Genomic DNA, 22,562 nt, shown 5'->3' with positions numbered 1-22,562 from the left:
AAAAGCAGAGGTACAGTAGTGCATGCAAGTTTCCGCTGTGTTACCCCCCTGTATGTGGGTACAGTTGACACACCAGTGAATCGAGACTCAAGTGGCTTCAATTCTGGTTCTGATTTGGGGAAGAAAGAAAGTTTGTCTTTAAAAAAATGGCTAACACCCCGCAGTGGGCATTATTAGGGTGTACGTCAGGTAGGTGATATTCACCAGAGCAGCGTTTCTCCATTGTGTTTTGCTGGGTTGGGTTCTGCAAACTTTTTGGCCATTTGTGGGTTTGACCATTAATTTAATAATTACCAGCATTTGACACGTACATCTTCCCGTTATATGCCCTTTCTGGTATGTAAAGTTGGTATGTTTTCATTGTCCGTGTAATTGAAATGCTATTTAAGTAAATGTGCGCCACATGACCAATTCGGGTTTTAAGCTCATCTCAGTGCATACGATGTATGATCGTAGTTTCCTATTCTACCGGATAGAAGAATAGCCACTGCCGTCGTTTTATGGTGCAAATAATCTTAAAATGAAATTTCTTAATGGCATGAACCATGAACGTTACCACAAGAGGGCGAGAAAGACCACAGTGCTGATACATTGACACCCTCTTTAGTCTGGAACGCCCAGACATGTTGGATTATACGCAACATACTACCATCACTGCTTATGTAAATCTTAAAAAATAAAAAAATATTTGTGCACTGTTGATTTTTGTCATAAAGTGTAGAGTTAACCCGCTCCTGTAAGCAGACGAAAACATTTACCATACATCATTTACTTAAACAATACTGTATAATTAGCTTTTTAATGTTATTCTCAAACACTTCAATCTTAACCAGGTCACTTTGGAAGTATTGTTGTCCACACGCTTTTCCTTTTCTGTGCAACACTTAAATCCTTTTGCCTGCATAGTGCTGTAGCCTCAGCCATGGATTAGGATAAAGCTTGAGAACGGATTTAGGATATCCGATTGACACATGTTGCACAGTTTTACTCGGTGTCGGGTAATTTACAGCCAACGCTAACCGACCATTTTAAATAACTAATATGTAAGCAAGGAGGACTCAAAGTCACTGCTTAATGACTATTAATTTTCAAATGAAATAAGAACTGGAAAGAAAGTTAATGGAGGATTTTTACGCGCGACACAAAACGTAGGCCTTCTTCAGACAAAGCCGACGCCTGCCAAAGAAGAACAGGGACTCTCGCCTGTAACATGTGGATTATCTGGAAGACATGTAGACTAATAATAAACCGGGTGGGAATTCGGCAGGTCTTGCAACCGTTGGTATAATGTGCAACGCCACGCAAGGGTCAATGAAAGGCACCCAGATCTTCATTCGACTAACTTTTCATGACAACAGGCTGTTCACCTGAGCTAAAAAAAAATTACATTTGGATTGTATTTATAATAATCTTCTGGCGTTTACACAAAAACCTCCTGGAACTATTTGATTGACAACCTTGTGCTGCATCCCAGAAGTATAAAATGAGCCTTTTTTCCTTCGTGAAAACTAATCAGTGTGTTTGTGTTCGCAACAGAATTGCCAAGCGACGGAGAAAGGTAACCTATATGCGGTTTCGGGCAAATATCCTAAATTTGTGACCCCGTGGGTTTTACATGGAGAAAAGAACTGACAGGACAAAAACTATCAGATCAGAGATGACTGCATCTCCTACACCGGTGCCGTCGTCTCCGATTATGATTCCATGTTCTCCAGTCCTGGAGCCGACCACCCCCGGAAGGCGGTCATCCTCCCCGTTCAGGTCTCCTACTCCGGTGCTGATGACGTCTCCGAAACTATGGCACAAATCTTCAGTGTCCCGGCTAGCGGAAGAGTTTTTCTGGATTGGCGGTAGCATTGTGGCCACACCAAAATGGAGAATGGGGCAAATAGGTAAGATATGATGTTGGATAAAGTAATGTTTATATTCGGTGGCTAGTCTGAAAATCCCATTAACCCCCCCTAATCAGGTATTACGCAGGGACATTGTACAGGCGACTTGTTTTCACAAGAGACCCTAGCTTAACACAAATAACTTTTTACATTGCTCAGAATTCCTTTCCCCAGTGCTTTCATTCCATAAGCAATAGTGGGGTGTTTCACTCTTTCCATTCTGCCATGAAAGTATGTTGCATGTATCAAATAATTACAATAGCCAGACAACATGAAATCACCTAAAGAATGTTGTCATGAACAGTGTTATTACTTTTCTTCTTTCATTAATTACTTGTGAACAGCGGGGAAAAACCTTGTTACCCACAACAAGTACAAACAGATGTTAACAGATTATCTTTGAAGTATCGCAACTCAGAAATTAGGCCAAATGCCAGATTTTGCAGGGTGATGATACGGACACACGCCATTCATGTGCATCTTACTCCGCTAAGCTGGAGACAATATCTTGCAGTTGGCCGGGCATAACTCATACCTATGCAGCACTGAAAGTTTTGCATTTCCCACAGTATTAACTACACAATGTTTGCTTTTATGTTTTTAGATTTTTGTTCTTGTCACTTGTTTTAATTGTGGTCTAAACATTCATCTTGTGGGAAAGGCGTATTATTATATTCATAAAAATAGTAAATAAATAGATATTTAGGTTAATCAAGCTAAATTAAAACAATATGTCTTTTCTCCTTATTCATTTTCTATGCCCTTTATTCCAACACATCTATTTGATGAGATCAGAAATGTAAAAATAGGTATAATTTAAGGGCTCTTTCCTATGGTATGATTTGGCAGGTTTGATTGAACCATGGGGATGACTGTAAGCTTGAACATAGTCTGAAAGTTGTGGTCTATAGGGTTACAACCCTATAGCCAAATAAAAGTAATTAGTTCATGTACCCTTAACCTAAGCAACAGTATGTTTTAAACATATTCATAAGCATCATTCTTGATGTTGCCATCACAAGCATTCCTAAGCCATTATTAAAAATGATGGCCTTCTGTGTTTATTTTCTGAATGTGCATATCCACCAGTTTAAAAGTTGATAACTTGATGAATTTTAAGGGGGCAGGAAATCCTTTTCCGGCTGAGATGGTTTTCTTTTTTTAAAAAATTCCTTGTGAAAACTGTCCCCTGTGAAAGGCTGTGTGGCAGCCTGTTCTGGAATGCTGCTGTATCCATTGTCTGAAAGGGGTGGGTTCCTCATTGGCTGAAGTTCTCTCTCTCCCTCCTCTCTGGCCTGGCGAAAGTGGAGAGGTGCATGAGCTGCATGCAGGCCGGGACTCGGATGGTGAAGCTGCGCGGGTCCTCCAGGGGCCTCACGCGCTGCTACTACCTGGATGAGCACAAGTCCTGCGTCCGCTGGCGGCCCTCCAGGAAGCACCAGAGGGCCAAGAGTGAGTACCCCCGGTGCCCTCTGCTCACTGTGGCCCTGCCCAATCCCGTGATGGGCATTTGGGAATTTCGTATCACGTGAGCACAGGACAAATACTGGAGTGAAGCTGACAGAACAACAACCATAACGGAACAGTCGGTATACATTCCTGGAATACAGTCTAGGAGTACTTACCTGGGATCTAGCCAAATAATCCCACGACAGCGTGCATTAAAGTGCTTATGTCCCCTCAGCTAATACTGTGCTGTGCTCTGTGCAAGGGCAGTTAGAGGTTTCAGGCTGCTCTCAACATTTTATGACAGAACCTTTTTTAAGGGGCCACTCGTTGCTAAACAGTCTACTTTAGGTACACTATTGTTAATTGGTGCAGATTGAATATTTAATTGATTTGAAAATGAGATCACTAATCCATAGTTTCTGTGGTCTGTGGGAAAATGCATGTTGATTAAAAAGAATAGGAAGGATACATTTTAAAGAAATATTTTGTGCTGGATTTTGCAGTGCAATATCACGTGCAAGAAGGGGTTTGATGATATAGCGTTTTAAGTTGCAAGTGGATTTAAGTTTAGTGTTGAGTCTCACATAAACTAGAATGAATGCTCAGTGGGTTTGTTGAACCAAGATGCAATATGAACAGGTTAATCTGCAGTGGAAGACAGGCAGTGATTTGGCTGTCCCAGCTGTAGTGGGGAAATCAATCATTTCTTGTGACCAAGAACAGCTATTCAGGAAAGGATGAAAGGATGAAGATTGAGATTGAGTTGTTTGGTAAGCGTTTCAGGATTGATAAATGATTGTAGCAAAGAGGTTGCAGGTTCTATTGCTGCCCCATAGGATTTGTATTTAATTCAGGCCTCAACTCCTAACGAGTGGATACAGATGAGGGGAAGTATGAGACAACAAAAATGATTTAAAAATGTTATGTTTTAATCCAAATGTAAATGTAATTACAGTTCCATGTCAAGGTGGTTGAGGTGGTAAAACTGTTACATATTCTTTTTGGGAATTTGAATTCTGCACTGCACTAATGTTCATGCATTTTATACCTATTTTTGCCCTCTTTAGTTACCATAGACTCTATCCGCGAGGTTTGTGAGGGCAAGCAGTCAGAGATCTTCCAGCGCTACGTGGACCGCAACTTTGACCCCAACTGCTGCTTCACCATTTACTATGGAGCCCACATGCAGTCGCTGGACCTCGTCACCAGCACCGGGGAAGAGGCACGCACCTGGATCACAGGCCTGAAGTACCTCATGGCGGGCATCAGTGATGAGGACAGCCTGGCCAAGCGACAGCGCACCCGAGATCAATATCCTTTCAGCTGCTGCGGGAGCATCACTCGGAACCTCAAAGTCCGTACACCATTACTGGGTGCTCACAGCCACAACAAAAAAGGATTTGCATTCACTGTTACCGAGGTCAAGGTCAGAGTAAGTCAGTGTAGTAAGTCAGAGAAAGGGGTGTCCAAGTCAAGGCCCGGAGACCAAATACGGGTGCCAGAATTGAATTATGTCCACTGTTTAAATGGGGTCTACTGTAAGCCATAGACTATAAATTAAGCAATACACTATGAGTATTGTCATTGTTAACAGATACAAAATGTAAACAGTCATTATGTACTATTACTACCCTAATTTCATCTAGTTTTTGTTTTTATTGTGGATTTTTGCATTTATTTTTTTAATTGTACCACATGTTCTATTGATCTGTTGAGATGAAAGTCCTCTTGTTAACCATTTTCCATCAATAAAACCATGCCCACACTGCCTTAAATTCCCCAGACAAAACTTACCAAGCTGTGCCAGACAGGCTGGTCTTCTGCCTTGCCACTGAAAATCACAACCATAACCAGTGCTGACTGCCATTTCCATGATGAATAATTACCTACCTCAGTAGTGATAGCTCATTTCTCCCTCCCTGCACTTCTCCCTTAACCCTTATGTCATGTGGCTGAAGCAGACCTTCACGGAGGCAGACAAAAATGGCGATGGCTGCCTGAGTATTGGAGAAGTACTTCAGCTTCTCCACAAGCTGAATGTGAACCTTCCCAGACAAAAAGTCAAGCAGATGTTCAAGGTGCTCTCATCACAATTTTGAATAGTCTTAATTGTATTAATTATTGTGTATTATGTATGTATGTATAATGTATAAATTAATTGTATAACTTTTTTTTTACTGGAGATAGTTTGAGAGTTGTGCTGTTTTAAGGACATTGACGCTGGGTTGCAACCAACATTTGCCCTTAACCTTAACTTAAAAGCAAGATTTTTTCTTCCCAAACTCGGTTTGTTTGGCAATTTCGGCAGTTACTATAAAGACCTCACCAAACTGACTTTATGTAGAAAATGTGTAACACCTGCATTCACCTCTTCCTTTTCCAGGAAGCGGACACGGATGACAACCAAGGCACGCTGGCCTTCGAGGAGTTCTGCACCTTCTACAAGACCATGTCCACACGCCGTGATCTGTACCTTCTCATGCTCACCTACAGCAACCACAAGGACTACATGGACACAGATGACCTGATCCGCTTCCTGGTGATCGAACAGAAGGTCAGATCATCCAGGCTCGTATGTGGGATGACTGTTCTGTCTCTTCCTGTGTCAATTTACACAGACCGTCTTGCTACAACTTGCCCTTTCTTAATTATTGGTAGCATTGTAAAATATGCATGCTGTCTTTGTTGAGTGTGATGTCCTCTTTGTGTAATGTTGGACTTGAATTGCTCCAATGAGAGTACCCCAACTTCAGTGTCATGTGCCAGAATAAGATAAACCTTGTGGATTCACACAAAACTGTATATCTGCAGTATATTTGATCTATAGATAGATAATACTGGATTATAATGATTAAATGAAGTCTTTTGATCTGTTTTTTGACTTGCTATCAGAAGTTGTTCGATACTTCAGTCTACTTCACATTCTGGGTTCCTTTTATTTGCTTTTAATCTGTATTAATTCAATTATTTTTGTCTTTTAAGATGAGCAATGTGACAAGAGAGCATTGCCTGGAAATTGTGAGCAAGTTTGAGCCCTGTCCTGAAAACCAGGATTTGCTGGTTCTTGGCATTGATGGTAAGAAGTTGCTCCTGAATACTCTCTGTCTGCAGCACTTCTGCCAGTGTTCTCATGGCCTTAATTGGCAGCTGATTGAAAGGAAACCACAGATACTGCGGCCCTGTTGGGATTCAGTTTGACACCCCTGTATTAGACGACTATTTCCACCGCAGTAGGATACAGTTGTTTCTGTCTTGTCAGGGTAGGGTTCTTTGAGTTGACCAGATTCCACAGATCTCTTCTGTATTAGTTCTTCCCAACAACCTATACATATAGGCTACCAGTTGTCTTCAGTGTGACATTTGTCACACCTCCTTGGATCTGTCTCTCCTGTAGTATTGTGACGCCTGAAATTGTGCATTGTTGTCGCTGGATTTTGCAAGTTTAAGAACCATAACCTCAAAACCAAGAGGAAGAAAAATCATTGTGTAATTATAATTTTCCTAGAGGTATATTTAAAAACAACTCAAGGGCAGTGTTGTTGAGACATGTGGGCAGGGAGGTAAGGTATGCACAGGGCAAGGCTCCCTGCACTGTTACCTAATGTGGTGGTAGATGTTGCAGCAATGATAAGGTTGAGTATATCTAATTGGGGTAATCAAATCAGAGACAAAAATTGCCCCCCCCCCCCCAAAACAAAAACAAAAAAAAAGAACATTTATTGACCCCTCCAGGCTTTACCAACTACATGCGGAGTCCTGCGGGAGACATCTTCAACTCGGAGCACTATGAGGTGAACCAGGATATGACCCAGCCTCTCACCAACTACTTCATCAATTCCTCGCACAACACCTACCTGACGGGCGACCAGCTGCTCTCCCAGTCCAGGGTGGATATGTACACTTACGTACTGCAGGCCGGCTGTCGCTGCGTCGAAGGTCAGATTCTCTGTCAGGACAACCACACCCTCCCCCATCGTTCTGATGAATGGAATCTTCACCCGTACATTCACAGTATTCCTTACTCATTACTCATGTGTATGAATTTAAAGGGCATGAGTTGAGTATCATTGAGTACTTCGATAGCACAATTCCTTTTGGCTGTTGTGACGATCAATATTTATATGTTAGCATTAACATTTATTCATATATATCATGTACATTAACACTTGTTAGCATTATAGATTAGAATTTCAGATAATGAGAGAATTGCACCCCTTTTTTCATGGAGAGAAATGTATTAGTTTGGGAGAGGAAAAAACTACTTCTTTACCTCTGTTTTGTTTCCAGTTGACTGCTGGGATGGTCCGGATGGAGAGCCAATTGTGCGCCATGGCTATACCCTCACTTCAAAAATTTTCTTCAAAGATGTCATAGAAACAATCAACAAATATGCATTTTCCAAAAGCCAGTAGGTGTAGCCCAAGCTAATTTTGTTATTTGAAGTATAGCAACTAAATATATAAACAGTAGGCCCTAAACCTTTTAAGTATTTTTTAGCAACAAGTTTACTTTTATGGAGATATTAATTTGTCAATTTGTGCGATTCTCCAACCTCTACGTCCCACTACATTCATTATCGCATTACGAAATGTCTATTAAATTGCTGGAAATCATGTGTCTGAATTTCCAGTTCACTTGGAGTTCATTGTGGAATTTATTATCATATATTGCATGCTTTCCCAGATACCCTGTGATTCTGTCTATTGAGAACCACTGCACAGTACCCCAACAGAAGAAGATGGCTCAGTATCTCTTGGAGGTGCTTCAAGACAAGCTGGACCTGTCCTCCATTAATATGAACGAATGCAGACGTCTCCCCTCTCCAGAGATGCTGAAAGGGAAAATTCTGGTTAAGGTAAATCAGTGTTTCTGTCAAACAGTGTGAATGAGGCTAAAAGCATACGATAGAAATGTCAGCAGTGCTGTGTAAAACCTCAAGGCAGTTGGAGGCTTAAATTTCTTTCACCACCAGGGGCAAAGTTATAAATTAACAACTTGCTCAGGGGGTCACTGATACCAACCACTGTAATACACCAGCTTTGAATGATTATAAAAGAAATTACTGAACGCAGATTTTATACTATGAGGATTATAATAATAATAATTATTATCATCATATTTAAATGTATTCCGTGTACTAAGTGCCTTTACAGTGCTTTACAGTTATGGAGAGAAAATCGTTTCAAACGCCACCAACATATGTAGCATCCACCTGGATATTACCTGATGGGTTAATGAACAGTTACAGTATTATGATTTAATTGTATGTTCATGCATGTCATGTTCTATGGTGTGTATCGTTGGTTTTCAGCAGTATTGTTAAATTATATCTTTAGGGGAAGAAACTCCCTGCAAACATTGATGCGAATGCAGAGGAAGGGGATGTGTCTGATGAAGACAGCGGTGAAGAGACTGAAGATGAAAACAAGGTGACAAGTGCAGATGTAAGTGTGCAGGACCCTCTTTCAGTAAACTGAAACCTGTAAAATGTATGTCATAGCACATTTTCACCACTACGTCGTCACAAATAACTGAACAGTTATGTTTTCTGGAAGGAATGAAAATAATACACTATCAAAATGCTTGATGCACCAAGTTGATTACTGTCAATACCGCCTTCAAGTAATAATTGAAGGCGGTATTGACAGTAAACATTTTTTTTGTTTTCTAGCATGGTTGACATTGCTAGATATGGTACCACTCAAAGGTTCCATGAGTAACCATTTCAAATATGTTGTCTTTCTAAAATATAATGCTGGCATGCTATACTACACAACTGACATAATACACACAAAAGTGTGTAATATTTGTTAGAGGGGTAATAATACTGTTGTTTCATGTCTTAATTATAGTTAGTATAATACAAAGTACATAGGGCTATATATTATGATTACTGATTATTACTATTAATTTCCAGCAAGCCATGTTTCGGTCCCTTGCTGAGTCAGTGTGCATATACGCAGTGCACAGTGTATATGTTAGGTATAATATTGTCTTATGTGTAATGATATAGTTTTATGAAAACAAACTTTACGTTATAAGTTAATACATATAGTAGCCTATATGAACTTGTGGTTCAGTTGCAGTATTTGTACTTTGCATTCTTGTGAAAGTCATAGACTATGAAACTGAGAATTAGGGGTCCACACATTGTTGGAGCACCATTGAGACTTTGAGTATTACCTTTTCACAACAAAAAACCGTATAAAAACTTGAGAGCCTTTGAATGTTTCTATGGCGATGAAATACTTCCGCTCCTCAGTGGTCAGCTCTGCTCTTCCCGCACGTTGAGTGTGCCAGTTGCCAGTGGAAGCTGTGCTTTTATTTCAGGGTAAGAGTGAGGAAGGCACAGACAGCACCACCGATGCAAACCCCGGGACCAACAAGCCCCTCAACAGGTCCCTCATGGGAAGCTTCAAACGCAAGGTCATTCCCTCTCCGTAAGCACCTTCCCTTAAACACCTCCCAGCCTCTGCTCATGTCCTCTCCAAAACCAAAATATCTCTCACCTTAACCCCCTGTGACCTGCTTCACTCCTCTTGTCTTCATCCCATTCACGCTGGAGTGGAAAAGTCCAACCTCTGTGACCTGGCGCACTCCTCGAAGCATGTTACAGTGCAGTCTGAGAAGTACAGTCTGTATGCTGCTCTGATTCTTCACAGATGATGTCACATCCTGGAAAGCTATTGAGCTTGGAGAATTAACCTCGCAGTGAAGGCTGGTCCTCTTCGTTTTTTTTCCTTAAAGAGACGGCGAGTGAAAGTAAAGAAGGGATCCAGCCTTGAGGACACTGATACGGATCAGGAGAGCTCCTCTACTGCCCCCAGGGGAGCTGTGGTGCATTACAGCAGGTACTGCTATATCTGCACATCGTGGGCTGATCTACCCAGGAGCCTCTATTTCTCTACTAAATTAATTTTTTTTAATGGTTTGTTGTACATTATTATTATTATTATTATTATTATTATTATTATTACTATTATTAAGAGTATTTAATTAAAATGTTAAACACTCTTCATTTCTTGTAATTCTGAATGCCCAGCAACATTTGCAACAACAATCTCTGCAACATCCTGTGTGAATTTCAGTCATTCTTTAAATGGAATAAATTCAGTTAAGTTGAACTATGAACATATTTATCTGTTGAAACGCTGATTGTCAAGGACTCTTACTGAGCTCCTCTGTCACGTTCCCAACAGGAGGAGGAAGACCATGCGGCTTGCCCGAGCCCTGTCTGACCTGGTCAAGTACACTAAATCTGTCCGTGTCCATGACATTGAGACACAAGGTGAGAAGAGAAATTGAACCTAGACTAAAGAGTGTGATTTCACTGGTAATGCATCTCTCAGTACAGTCCAATCCAGGATAATAAAATAGGGATAAAGACATGTCGCCACTTTTCCACATAGTAACCAGAAAGGAGCTCTCCATCAATCATGGAGTACATTGGTAGCAAGAAATAACAGTAAATTGTGCCTACCTTCAGTTGGGCTATACTGCCTAGATACAACTAAGGGATCCTGGAAGTACAGCATAGCTGGAATACAGCCATCACTCGACGTAGGCATCATCCTGTTCTTTATTAATAGCACACTCTGTGATTGGTGTAGCTCCTCTCTGGTTTCTAAGTGAAAAGTGACGTCATTCCTATGCCTATTTTAGTATCCCAGATCTATTCCTTGTTCTTTTTAAATAGAAATAATTATTTTCATCCCTTTAGGTTATAAATAGAATGTTAGTGGTTAATTAGTTAATACTAGTGTATGTCTCCAGCATTTAGGTGTGCTTCAGAGAACAGCGTGCTGAGAAGAGGGTGTAACCTGTGTGTGTGTGTGTGTGTGTGTGTGTGGTGTGTGTGCGTGCGTGTGCGTGTGCTTGTGTGCGTGTGTTCATTGGGCCGCAGCGGCAACATGCAGTTGGCAGGTATCATCACTCAGTGAGACCAAGGCCACTCAGATCATGCAGCTGAAGCCAGCCCAGTTTGTGCGCTTCAACCAGAGGCAACTTGTGCGCGTCTACCCTTCTTCCTACCGTGTGGACTCCAGCAACTACAACCCCCAGCCTTTCTGGAACTCCGGTTGCCATCTGGGTAGTACATTTTATCACAGATAAACTACATCCTGGATATTGAACTCCATGAGTTTCACATTTGATGTGCTATTTTGCCCAGTGCTTGAGATCCAAGTGTTCTGATTTGCTTGTTTGACATTAATTAACATTAAGGGGTGTGGTTGCAGATAGTATGCGATTTAGCAGTGTAGATTATAGTCTGTTATGGCACTCCCTTTTCAACTGAGAAGAGGTATTATGAGGGAAATGGTGATTCCACCATTTTAGAGTATATTTGGTTTATTGTTATGTGATTCTTTTTCACTTCTGGCAAACATCACAGCATGAATATAATGTTTATTGTATATTGTATATACACTGTGCGACACCACATTTATTTTCTTCCAAATTTGTGTCCTGGGTTCCCTTACTGCCTTATGGCTTATGTGTTCCAAATAGTTTGAATGTTTCAATTGTTTGAATTTTTTCCCACATCAGTTGCCTTAAACTACCAGTCAGAAGGCAGAGTTCTGCAGCTCAACAGAGCCAAATTCTCCAGCAATGGTAACTGTGGGTACATCCTGAAACCCAAGTGCATGTGTAAAGGTGAGCACCAGTTGCTTCTAGTAGTGCCTCAGCACCCACCAGCATAGGGGTTACCACTGGATAATTCATTTGAGCTTTAAAAAAAAATATTGTAGAACGACTCAGATAAAAAAAAATGCTTTGGGAAATTCAGAAACACTGAGATGTTGAAAACTTAAAGAGTTACATGAAATTTTAGAATGTGAATCCTTTATATATTGATTTTAATCACTTGCATTTGCTGTAGCATTTTTTAAATAGGCCACTCTTAATTTGATGCAATAAATTGTAAAAAAAAATAAAAAAAAATAAATAGTAATAATAATCTTGTGGTAATTGGGATCTCTTTTGAACCTTTTTTATGTCTCTAGCCACCATGGATATGTCAGTGTGCTTCCAAACAGTCCACCTTCTTTTTAGTGCCCTGCTAGCTTTGGCCTCTTTTGCAGACTGCTTTTTCTTCTTCATATGAAACAGGATTGATTTTCCCACCTAATATTCTTAGCAGCATTTTTTATATGATATGTTTCATTTAATGCTGTATTGACATAGTATAATGTGTAATGCAGATCCTGATATTGTTAAAGCATAATTGCAGTTACCAATTTGGTTGATTAAGTTCTGGTTTCCAGAACATTGGGAATTCTCTGAGTTTATACTGTTGCAGGGAGAGCTTTGAGTGGATTTTAGCTTTTCCTTTGCTTTTAAAGCACATTTATTGTGCATACCGAGTATTATGGTTACTCAGCATTTTCCCACCCTAAAGGTTTCACATTTTTTTGATTAACTAACTTATACTTTTGCATAATGGCAGTTATCTTCATGCAAGGCATACAAAGTGTGAAGAAACTTTTGAATAATTGAGATGGACATGTTGTCTCTTTAAGGTGCCTTTAACCCTATGTTGGAGGACTCCTGGCAAGACCAGGTAAAGACGCAGTTGATACTGAAGATAATCAGTGGCCAGCAGCTACCCAAGCCAAAAGGCTCCATGCTGGGGGATCGAGGCGAGGTGAGGACAGGAATTCGGAGGGAGGTTCTGAAAAACTTTCACATTTGTGGTTCAGCACCCAATTTTCAAAGGCAAAAAGTACATCTGTCTTGTGTGTTGGATTAAAATGTTTAAATATACTTTTATATCTCTTTGAGTATATATTTATCTTTCTGAAATGAAAAGAAATTGTTCTTTTCTTACCATATTAATTCATGGATACCAGTCACCCTTTACACAAATGTTGTCCCCAATCACATTGTTCAAACATTAAAGGTCACAGAGGTCAAAATTCCTGGATTTTACTGTACTGATGCAGTATTGTTCCTCACTTTCTTTGTGCACCAACTGACAATTGTACATATTTAATAACATGAAATGCTGTTATAATATTTTAGTCATATTCTAATGTATTACCAAACCTATTCTAATGTATTACCGAACCTATTCCCCTGCGTTAGCACTAGTCCATGTGATGGTGTGCTGTGGGGTTCGGGGCTGCTGCGTAACCAGGCGTTGTCCTTTCTGTAGATTATTGATCCCTATGTGGAGGTGGAGATCATCGGCCTGCCGGTGGACTGCTGCAAGGACCAGACTCGGGTTGTGGATGACAATGGTATGCACCAGAGTAATCATGGGTGGGCTGGCCTTCAGCACAGTACATATTTAACAAAGTGTTCCGAAACACTGGGTTTGAATGGGTGCAATGAGCTCCTCGGAGATAGCTGAAGTCTCTGATGGTAGGCCGTAAAGTGCTAAAGCACGCACCTCTTTTTATATCTCTTATTACCATGATTGATACATTTTCTGCTGAGTGAAGGAAACTTGTTAGATTGTAGATCAGAATAATAATAATAAACACAACAACAACAATAATGATAATAACAATACCTGCAAACTGCTATTATGGGGAACCTGTTCTGCCTTCTCTGTGTTCTTACTGATAGGAAAGAACCTCTACTTCACTACATAACAGTTATTTTTAAAATAAATTAAACAGTACCTTGCCGGATTCTGTTTTTGGCACTTGGCGTAATTGCTTGTACTTTTATTATGTGCTGCAATGCAATACATTCTAGCGCTTGCATGTAGGGCAAAAAAGACACAACAGTAAAAAAAATATTTATCTGAAAAAAAGAATGCAAATATTATAGATCACATGCTACTAGAGCAGAATTTTGGCTAATCCAAAATGAAAAACAAATTTTTTGACATAATGAGCAACCCATTTAGTTTTTTTTGTTGTTGTTGTACTGTATAGCCTAGCCCAGTGTAACTTTGCTTATCACTCAGACCTTTTACACAGTATGTAAACCAACACAGGTGTGGCACATAACAAAATGACGTCACTGCCTGTATACTGAGGTATAATTACATACATGTTATTTTTAATTCCTCATTATGTTTTTGTTCCAGTTTGGTTAAATTACTTGATTCTCTCTCTGGCTTCCCATCCCACCCTCCACGCCAGGATTCAATCCCATGTGGGAGGAGACCCTCGTCTTCACTCTCCACATGCCACAGATCGCGCTGGTGCGCTTCCTGGTGTGGGATCACGACCCCATCGGCAGGGACTTCATTGGACAGAGGACCATTGCCTTCACGAGCATGCTGCCAGGTGCACGCCTTCACGTCTGACCCCACACATTCATACCTTACCTCACATCAGGGGTCTCTTTAAGGACATGCAATGAACTTTCTGTTTCAAATCGAGTTTTCTCTCCTGTCTGTGTCCAGCAATGCAAACATTTTCTGATATTACCATGCTTGGTTGTGAATGTTTTGATTACCGTCAGGTTACTCATGAATTTTTTTTCTATGAATATTTCCGTAATCTGAAGTACTTGAAGTGATATTTTGTATATTATTTTACAGGATATCGGCACGTGCATTTGGAAGGTATAGAAGAGGCTTCTATTTTTGTTCATGTCGCTGTGAATGACATCACTAGTAAGGTAGGTATCAGTGTTGGGGCTTGTTCACGATTTCACACAGTACAATTATGTAAATTTAACTCAGTGTCAAGTAAGCTGTCCTGGCCCTGTTAAATGAGAGAGCAGTACATTGTTCTCAGAAAGTGAGAGAGATAAGGTTAATACTGCCAATCAAACTAGTTGTCTTTATCTGAAAAGCTGTGTCATAATATGGTAATAGCTCTAAGAGACTCTATTTAGCATATTATCTCTAGTCAGGGAGGGTTTCAGTTTGTAGGGTCCCCATCTCATTGTACAACTTTTGTAGATTTGATAGATGTTTAAATATGTAGGTTACTACATTTAATATTTGAAATGTGATCAATGTAAAAAAGCACATATAAGCATGTCTGGTGGTTTCTTAACTAAATGAAAACAACAAACCAAAGAATGTCAAGATACACATCATAATATGACATATTGAGATACTGTAAGGCATAAAATGGATCTAATCTTTGGAAGACAGGAGTTACTGAAAGAATATTGTATTGCTGCTCAAAGCAGCAGTTTGCAGACTGCTCACTAGAGGGAGATGGAGGATAAACATTCTAATACACATTAATCAGTAAGTTAATGGCTACTGTCTCTAATTGTTTTGTAATTTTATATCAAGTTTGAATAGATGTTGATTATAGTTCTAGCAAGGCAGATAATTAAGCAAAAATATATTTTATCTACTGCAACATTTGAAATTTACTGTCAAAAGAAGTTGGATAGACCAGAGTCTCACGTACCGAACCTGTAGAGCAATATAGGGCAATCATACGCATTCACTGAGAACATGTGGAATGACACCTGCTTCTCTTAAATTTCAGGTGAAACCTGCCAGTGGAATAAAAGGGATATTTCACAGAAGCCATAATCAGGGCTCTCCGGACAGCGACACGTTTGTGCAGCTGAAGCGCAAGCCTACTTTTCGGGAAAAGCTCCTGCACAGAGCGGCGAACGGCCCCACCAAGGCCCGGCACAAAGCCCGGAGGCGGGGCCACAAGCCCCCCGTTGAGGAGGACAGCTCTGATTCGGAGTCTGAACAGGTGCGAGACCAGCGTGGCGCCACTGGGGACCTGAATGATGGACAGATACCGGGCAGGTTGGTGCAGAGCGAGCCACTCAGGCGCGCAAACAGGGTGCAGATCCAGGAGCCGGTGCATAAAGAGCAGGGCCTCCTTAACCGCCTGTCCAGCCACAGCCCCAGAAGGGGTAGTGTGGCCACCGGCTGCATCCGGTGGGCGGTCGGCTCCAAAGGGGGTTCCAGCCAAGAGCTTGGATCTCCCCACAGGCCGGAACCAACCCAGCGGGAGAGAGTGACATCGGAGTCGAGGTGGGTGCAGCCTGAACCCCCCCAAGAAACTGACAACCATCCCCCGCCCGCGGACTGGCCCCAACCCAAACTGCCTCCCTCCCCCTGGGCCAGAAGGAGCCTGGACACCCGGCGCAACAAACACGGCTCCGACCCCCAGCCGGGAAACACGCGGTCCTGCAGCATGCCCAGGAGGAGACTCCCCTCCCCCACACCCCCGGCACCGGGCGGCAGGTCCAGCTTAAACTGGCAGAGGCCTGGGTGCACGGGCACGGGCATTGGCAGAAGGCTGGCGCAGGCCGTGTCTGACTCTGAAAGCCTCTCTGACAGCGACTCCCCCAGCAGTGCGGACAGCTCGGACAGCCTGGACAGCATCGACTTCCTGCCGTCGCGCTGGCCCGATGACAGGCGGCCGGCCGTGGGAACGCTGCAGAGAGAGATGAGCGCTCTCTTTGACCAGAAGATGGACGAAATCCGCGGTAAATCTCCCATATTCTTCACTGGTAAGAGCTGACTGGTGCCCTAACTGCCCAGCCAAGACCCATTCACAGAGTACTCTGTGCTGTGGTTAGCTCCTTGAGGCCCTCCCACGGATAGCACTGTGATGAGATTAATTAGCATCTCAGGGCCCACCCATGGAGAGTGCTCTCTCGATGGTTAAAACACCAGAGACTGTGAAGTTATGCGCTCAGATCTTTCTCTTTTGTTTTGTTCGGCACCTCTTGGAACGCTAGAGCAGAACTGCTAAGATGACCAACAGTCAGATGAAGAGGCCTTTTGAACTCCAATACCCTTCTACTGATGTACTCTGTTTTCTTTTTTGTGAACTTCCTGTCTGTTTTCTACTTCCTTTTCAGGAATTAAAACTGCCTTGTGGGTATTTGAATGACTCATTTAGGGTATTTAATGAGGAACTGGTTTCTGGTTTGCAATTGATGTGTGTGGAACAGTTGCCTAGTAAACTGTGTCATCCTTGACATTTTGACTATGCATTTTGACTATGGGTTTTGCCATTATAATGATTTGATTTGCATTTTTTATTTTATTTTTATTTTTACCATCAATATGTCCTTTCATGAATTTGTCTAACATTGAGATGTCAATTCTGGTTAGGGTAGTGTCCAGAACCTAATAAGCTAAGCTGTGCATTTAAATTTCTAACAAAAAAAAGAGAACTTCTTGTTAAGGTTATATTTTAAGTAATAATCAATGAATATTATCATTTATAATCATGACCATTCTCTTTGCCATATGATCATTTTTGTGCAAATGTTATTTACATTTCACTCTTCTGAGAAAAAGGACAGGTGGAGATTGAGAATTAGAATATGAAAAGAGATTTCTAAAATTATACATAATAATGGTAATATAACATATGTATATTGTAATGGTTTCATTGGGTTAATGTAGTATTTATGTATTTAAATAAATATTTAAATATTTCTATATTAATATATTAATATTTTTCTATATAAATTTAAATTGTAAGTGTATTTATTTTCAAAATTTCTGTTCTGTACCGAACCTGTGTGTGTCTTTCAACATGCTAATTCACAAGAGAATCACTGTGCCTTAATTGCTAGCTGCAACCTCACTGTCTGAGCAAATATAAATGTATGTATTTTTTTAATTTGTCTCGATACTGATGAGGTCCTAATAACAAACATATTTGCAATTTAGTAGCATAAAAAGGAGCACTTCAGTTAGCAGGATGTTCTGATCTCAGCACAAACAAGGACTTCCCCTGGGACCTGCCAGTGATGTGCATTATCCTAATGACCTCTTTTCATATTAGTGTTACTCAACTCAAATGTACAACAGATGTTATCCAACAAAATGCAAGAAATAAATGTCAACACAAGCTTGGTCAACTGTGCTTCAGTTTCCTGACTAAGTTGAGTTTTTTCTTTTTTATTCAAATGTAAAATACAGGTTACAGAAAGTCATTTCAGCAATATACATTTCAGCTGTCACTGTCAGTATTTTGTATCTTGTTTTGAACAATTTAACAAGAGTAGCCTATGATTAAAAAAAAGAAACATACTGTGCATGTCTTAAGCTTAGTGGCCTACATAGCAAACAAAATAAGATTTAAATGAAATAACCTTCATTGTGGGTTTTTCAAAGACAGCCTTATAATATTTCACCAGCTTTTGACTTCTGAGTTTTAACTGACATTAGACGCGAATCTAATTTGGTCAAGATAAACGATTGAGAGAAACAGGTAGACCACGGGTGGCATCATTATGCAGAAAGGTCGTCGCCATCCTGCCCCGTTGCTATGTGACCAGTGTCAACAAAAAGCGAGTGGAATGGCATCCAACTTTTCGGCAAACCAGGTGATTACAGCTAATGCTTATTCATTATAATTCAGTTTTGTACTAAAATAATATGTATATCCTGCTGAAACGGGTCGGTTCATACATCAGTCTGGTAATACATTTCGCATCGTGTTATTTATTTTTTTTATTTCGTAATCGTTCTAGGTAAGCTAATTGGCAGTAGCCTACGGGGCTATGCAAACCTATGCAGCTAGTCTAGCTATTGAGCGGTGTAAAATTTGTTCTCATAACCAGGCTATTACTTGTCTCGTTTTTACAGGCAATGTCAGCATGTTGTAATACTTATTTTTTAAACTGTGATTGAGCTCAGATTTTTCTTTCAGTATGAAAATGCATTCAGATCACATAAACTCCAAAACTGGACCATACCCAAGCAATTTAAAGAGGTAAGTTAAGTGCAGATATGGATGCATGAATTAAATTGGCTTAAAAATAAGTTTAAAAATAGCAAGACTATCATTCAAATTTTTAAACCGAGGTAAAGTTGGTTTCATATTGGACAATCAACAGACATTCACATTCGGCATTTTGTGCTTTAGTTAGGAACCGAGGTACATTTAATTCTGCTTAGATCAATATTTAACAAAAACACCTCAAACCAATTGCGGATTATTCTATTAATGCCTGGCCTTCTTCCACAACCTTTGCTTTTCACAAGTAATTGAGTGCAAACTTATTAAAATTCAAGAAACACATTATTAAAATACATTTAATTTTGCTTAGATCAATAACATTACCGATATTTAACAAAAACACCTCAAACCAATTGCAGATTATTCTATTAATGCCTGGCCTTCTTCCACAACTTTTGGTTTTCACAAGTAATATATTGCCATTTTATTAAAATTCAAGAAATCAATTAAAAATACATTTAATTCTGCTTTGAATAACTTTGCCAATATTTGACAAAAACACCTCAAACCAATTGCAGATTATTATATTAATGCCTGGCCTTCTTCCACAACCTTTAGTTTTCACAAGTAATTGATTGCCATTTTATTAAAATTCAAGAAACACACAGGTTCCTGATTATGATTGTACTTTTACCTCGGTCCCTAACTAAGGCACAAAATGCCGAATGTGAATGTCCAATGTGAAACCAACTTTACCTCGGTAATTTTAAAGATAAAAACTTACACAGAGGTGGTTTATCGATATCCTAAAAATGTGTAATTGCAGAGGCCAACGGTTGCGGACGGTCACACAACGTTCATTGCCACGGACCGGGGACATCTTCTCCCAGGCGTGAAGGTTTTCGTCTCACTCTCACGCCCGTCCTGCAGTCAAATGTCACTGAGTGAATGCCATTGCAACCGACATCCACAAAAAAAAACCCTTCCATTACATTACAGGCATTTAGCAGACGCTCTTATCCAGAGCGACTTACACAACTTTTTTACATAGCATTTTACATTGTATCCATTTATACAGCTGGATATATACTGAAGCAATGCAGGTTAAGTACCTTGCTCAAGGGTACAACGGCAGTGTCCTTACCCGGGAATCGAACCTGCGACCTTTCGGTTACAAGCGCAGTTCCTTACCCACTGTGCCACACTCCGTCCCAAAAAAGTTCCGAAGAAAGTTCCAGAATTAACTGAATTAGTCACTATCTAAAATAGATTAATTTAGAAGTAGGATTGAAAGTAGTGGCAGGAAGGCTAGTAGTAGTGTCGTTAAGGTATAACAGAAATGCTTGTTCAATAAAATTGTAAAAAAATAAAAATAAAATAAAAAGTACACCACTGTAGTATCATTAACCAAATAACAGTAAATTAAATTCTATAGGTATAAGGATACTGCAGTACTGTAATACTTTAGTAGGCTACTTTAAATGCTTGTAAATTAATTTATACATATTTCTCTCAAGCTTTTACAGTAGTTTTTGATGCACTTCCTGTTTATGTTCAGCAAATCTATACATTTAACCTTTCTCCACGAATGGAGCAATATTACCCCACAAGGGTATCATTTAATAATACTGTTTGAATAATTTTACTATTATAGATCAGTCCTGTTCATCCACCTGCAATTTCTGTGGATCATTACTTAAAACAAGCATCAAATGGAGGAGACCAGGGTGTGGTCAGTTTCCTATAACTAGGCCTTACTTCCAAAAGTAAGAAAGAGACTTTCTAGAATTTTAAACACATTTCATACAAACTTCCACACAATGTGCCTCTCGAGAGCTCCCATCCTGAAACAATACTGTACAATACTTGTTTTCAATCATATTTTTCCACATACATTTTGGAAAAAGCTACCTTTTTTATTGCATTAAAATATTAATATGCTGCCATGATATCATATCATGACAGCATTTTAATATTTTGATATCATATGATCATGGCAGTATATCTGATACCATATTATTAACATGCTATCAGATATCATCTGTGGCTAAAAGAATAGCAAATGGTTAAATTAGAGCCCAATTTTAATAAATGTAGATTGTACCACATCTCACTACAGAACTTTAATGGAAAGAGAGGAAACAACTTGCATCAAGTAACTACACAGAGTTTAACAGATTAAACATAATTAGTAAATATATTTTTTGTTTACCTTCGTTCAGATTTTATTTTCAGATAGGAGTTGCATGTTTGGATAGTATGCCTCGTGATTTCTTTAGCATATCACATCCCATTTTGCTAAATTGGTTGTAAGGTGTAAATGCTGAAATAATGCTAAGCGCGTCCTATTTCAGCGCGGGACCCACTTGAGCACATTCGTTGGCACATGGGACCTGCCTCGTCAGCTGACTCCCAGCCACATTAACCCCACGGCTCGCTCACTGGACGGCCAGGAACGGCTGAGGTGCTGGGACACAAACCAACGGTGCAACCGGAGAGCAAGCTTGAAGAACAGTGCCCAGGAGGCTCCAAAATCACCAGAGAATGCGGCAAATGTGGGTATTTCACACTTATTCATTTATGGATGGGATGGGATACGTAAAATGTTTGCAAAAAAAAAAAACAGAACGTTGGACACATGACATTGTGTCATATGAATCCATCCATCCATTTTCTATACCTGCTTAAGAATTTAAAAATTACTGATGGGTTCACATCTTTTGAAAGTAGGATTTGTTAAATGTTAGATTTGGGATGGTTCCCTTTTTTGTTTTGGTGTATTCACAGAATGCACCTATATATTCGTTTTTAAGAAAATTCACTACAAGCGGGTTACAATAGTATTTCAAGCCCACAGCAGTAACACACTTTGGTAATCACATGCTAGTCAGTTTACAGGCTGGTGTACATTTGCTAGGAAACTAAAACTGCCTGTCGCATAGTTTGTCAGTACAGACATGGTTTAAGTTCACACTCTGTAACTTTGTTACTGATATCTTGAAAATAAAATAAAAAACCATTTGTCGTTTTTAAGGATACCCTCACCAGCCCAACTGAGGGTCAGGAGATCCCTGAGGCCTTGCCTCAACTCGAAGCCCCCCCTACCTCACCCAGGCCTGTGTCCCAGCCCAGAGCAGCATCAGCAGACCACCAGGAGGAAGTCCAGCCAAATGCCGCTGACAAGCTCAGCCCAGAAGTAAACTAAACTAAGGGAAACAAATTTTTCAATATTTACATTGCTATGCACAGATGTGTTACTATTAACCATTAATAATAGACATTGCCGTGCTTGGTAGTGTTTGCTGTATAGAAAACTCTGATGGGTTTCTCTTTTTATAAAAAAAGCTGTCACCAATTTGCTAGCCAGAGAACCTGTTAGCAGACAAGCCAGCCATTTGTGCTGGAGAATTATGTTGTAAATAAAGTTGGGTGTTTTGGGTTTTCAGCAATAAAACTCTGGCTGTGATGCAAACTACTGAGACGTGTGTGTGTGCATGTGTGTATGCATAATTATTTGCTCAATCAAAATAATGACGACAGATTGCATTCATGTAGTAGGCCTATATTCATCTTGTGCTTTCAAAGAGCTTTACAGTAAATGGCTGGAGAACACCATAACTGGGAGCCA

At 40.1% G+C, this 22,562-nt stretch overlaps 2 protein-coding genes across 2 annotated transcripts; both read left to right on the top strand.

The window, feature by feature from the left end:
• Positions 1–968: 968 nt before the first annotated feature.
• LOC135237124 (1-phosphatidylinositol 4,5-bisphosphate phosphodiesterase eta-2-like) lies at positions 969–18,110 on the top strand. Its single transcript, XM_064303898.1, has 20 exons — positions 969–1,892; positions 3,198–3,344; positions 4,409–4,652; positions 5,290–5,419; positions 5,725–5,895; positions 6,324–6,417; positions 7,074–7,277; positions 7,629–7,749; positions 8,025–8,196; positions 8,678–8,785; positions 9,672–9,767; positions 10,089–10,192; positions 10,541–10,629; positions 11,245–11,430; positions 11,889–11,996; positions 12,863–12,987; positions 13,498–13,582; positions 14,438–14,584; positions 14,842–14,921; positions 15,755–18,110. The coding sequence occupies exons 1-20, from the start codon at positions 1,616–1,618 to the stop codon at positions 16,751–16,753; spliced, it is 3,687 nt and encodes a 1,228-aa protein (XP_064159968.1). The 5' UTR covers positions 969–1,615; the 3' UTR covers positions 16,754–18,110.
• Positions 18,111–18,507: 397 nt separating this feature from the next.
• On the top strand, positions 18,508–22,410 carry cfap126 (cilia and flagella associated protein 126). Its single transcript, XM_064303895.1, has 5 exons — positions 18,508–18,578; positions 18,905–18,967; positions 19,761–19,832; positions 21,289–21,489; positions 21,969–22,410. The coding sequence occupies exons 1-5, from the start codon at positions 18,552–18,554 to the stop codon at positions 22,137–22,139; spliced, it is 534 nt and encodes a 177-aa protein (XP_064159965.1). The 5' UTR covers positions 18,508–18,551; the 3' UTR covers positions 22,140–22,410.
• The last annotated feature ends 152 nt before the right edge of the window (positions 22,411–22,562 follow it).

This window comes from Anguilla rostrata, chromosome 13, assembly GCF_018555375.3.
Source record: "Anguilla rostrata isolate EN2019 chromosome 13, ASM1855537v3, whole genome shotgun sequence".
Classification (NCBI taxonomy): Eukaryota; Metazoa; Chordata; class Actinopteri; order Anguilliformes; family Anguillidae; genus Anguilla; species Anguilla rostrata.
The sequence above is the reverse complement of the archived record's forward strand: the minus strand, read 5'-3'. Positions and strand labels throughout refer to the sequence as shown.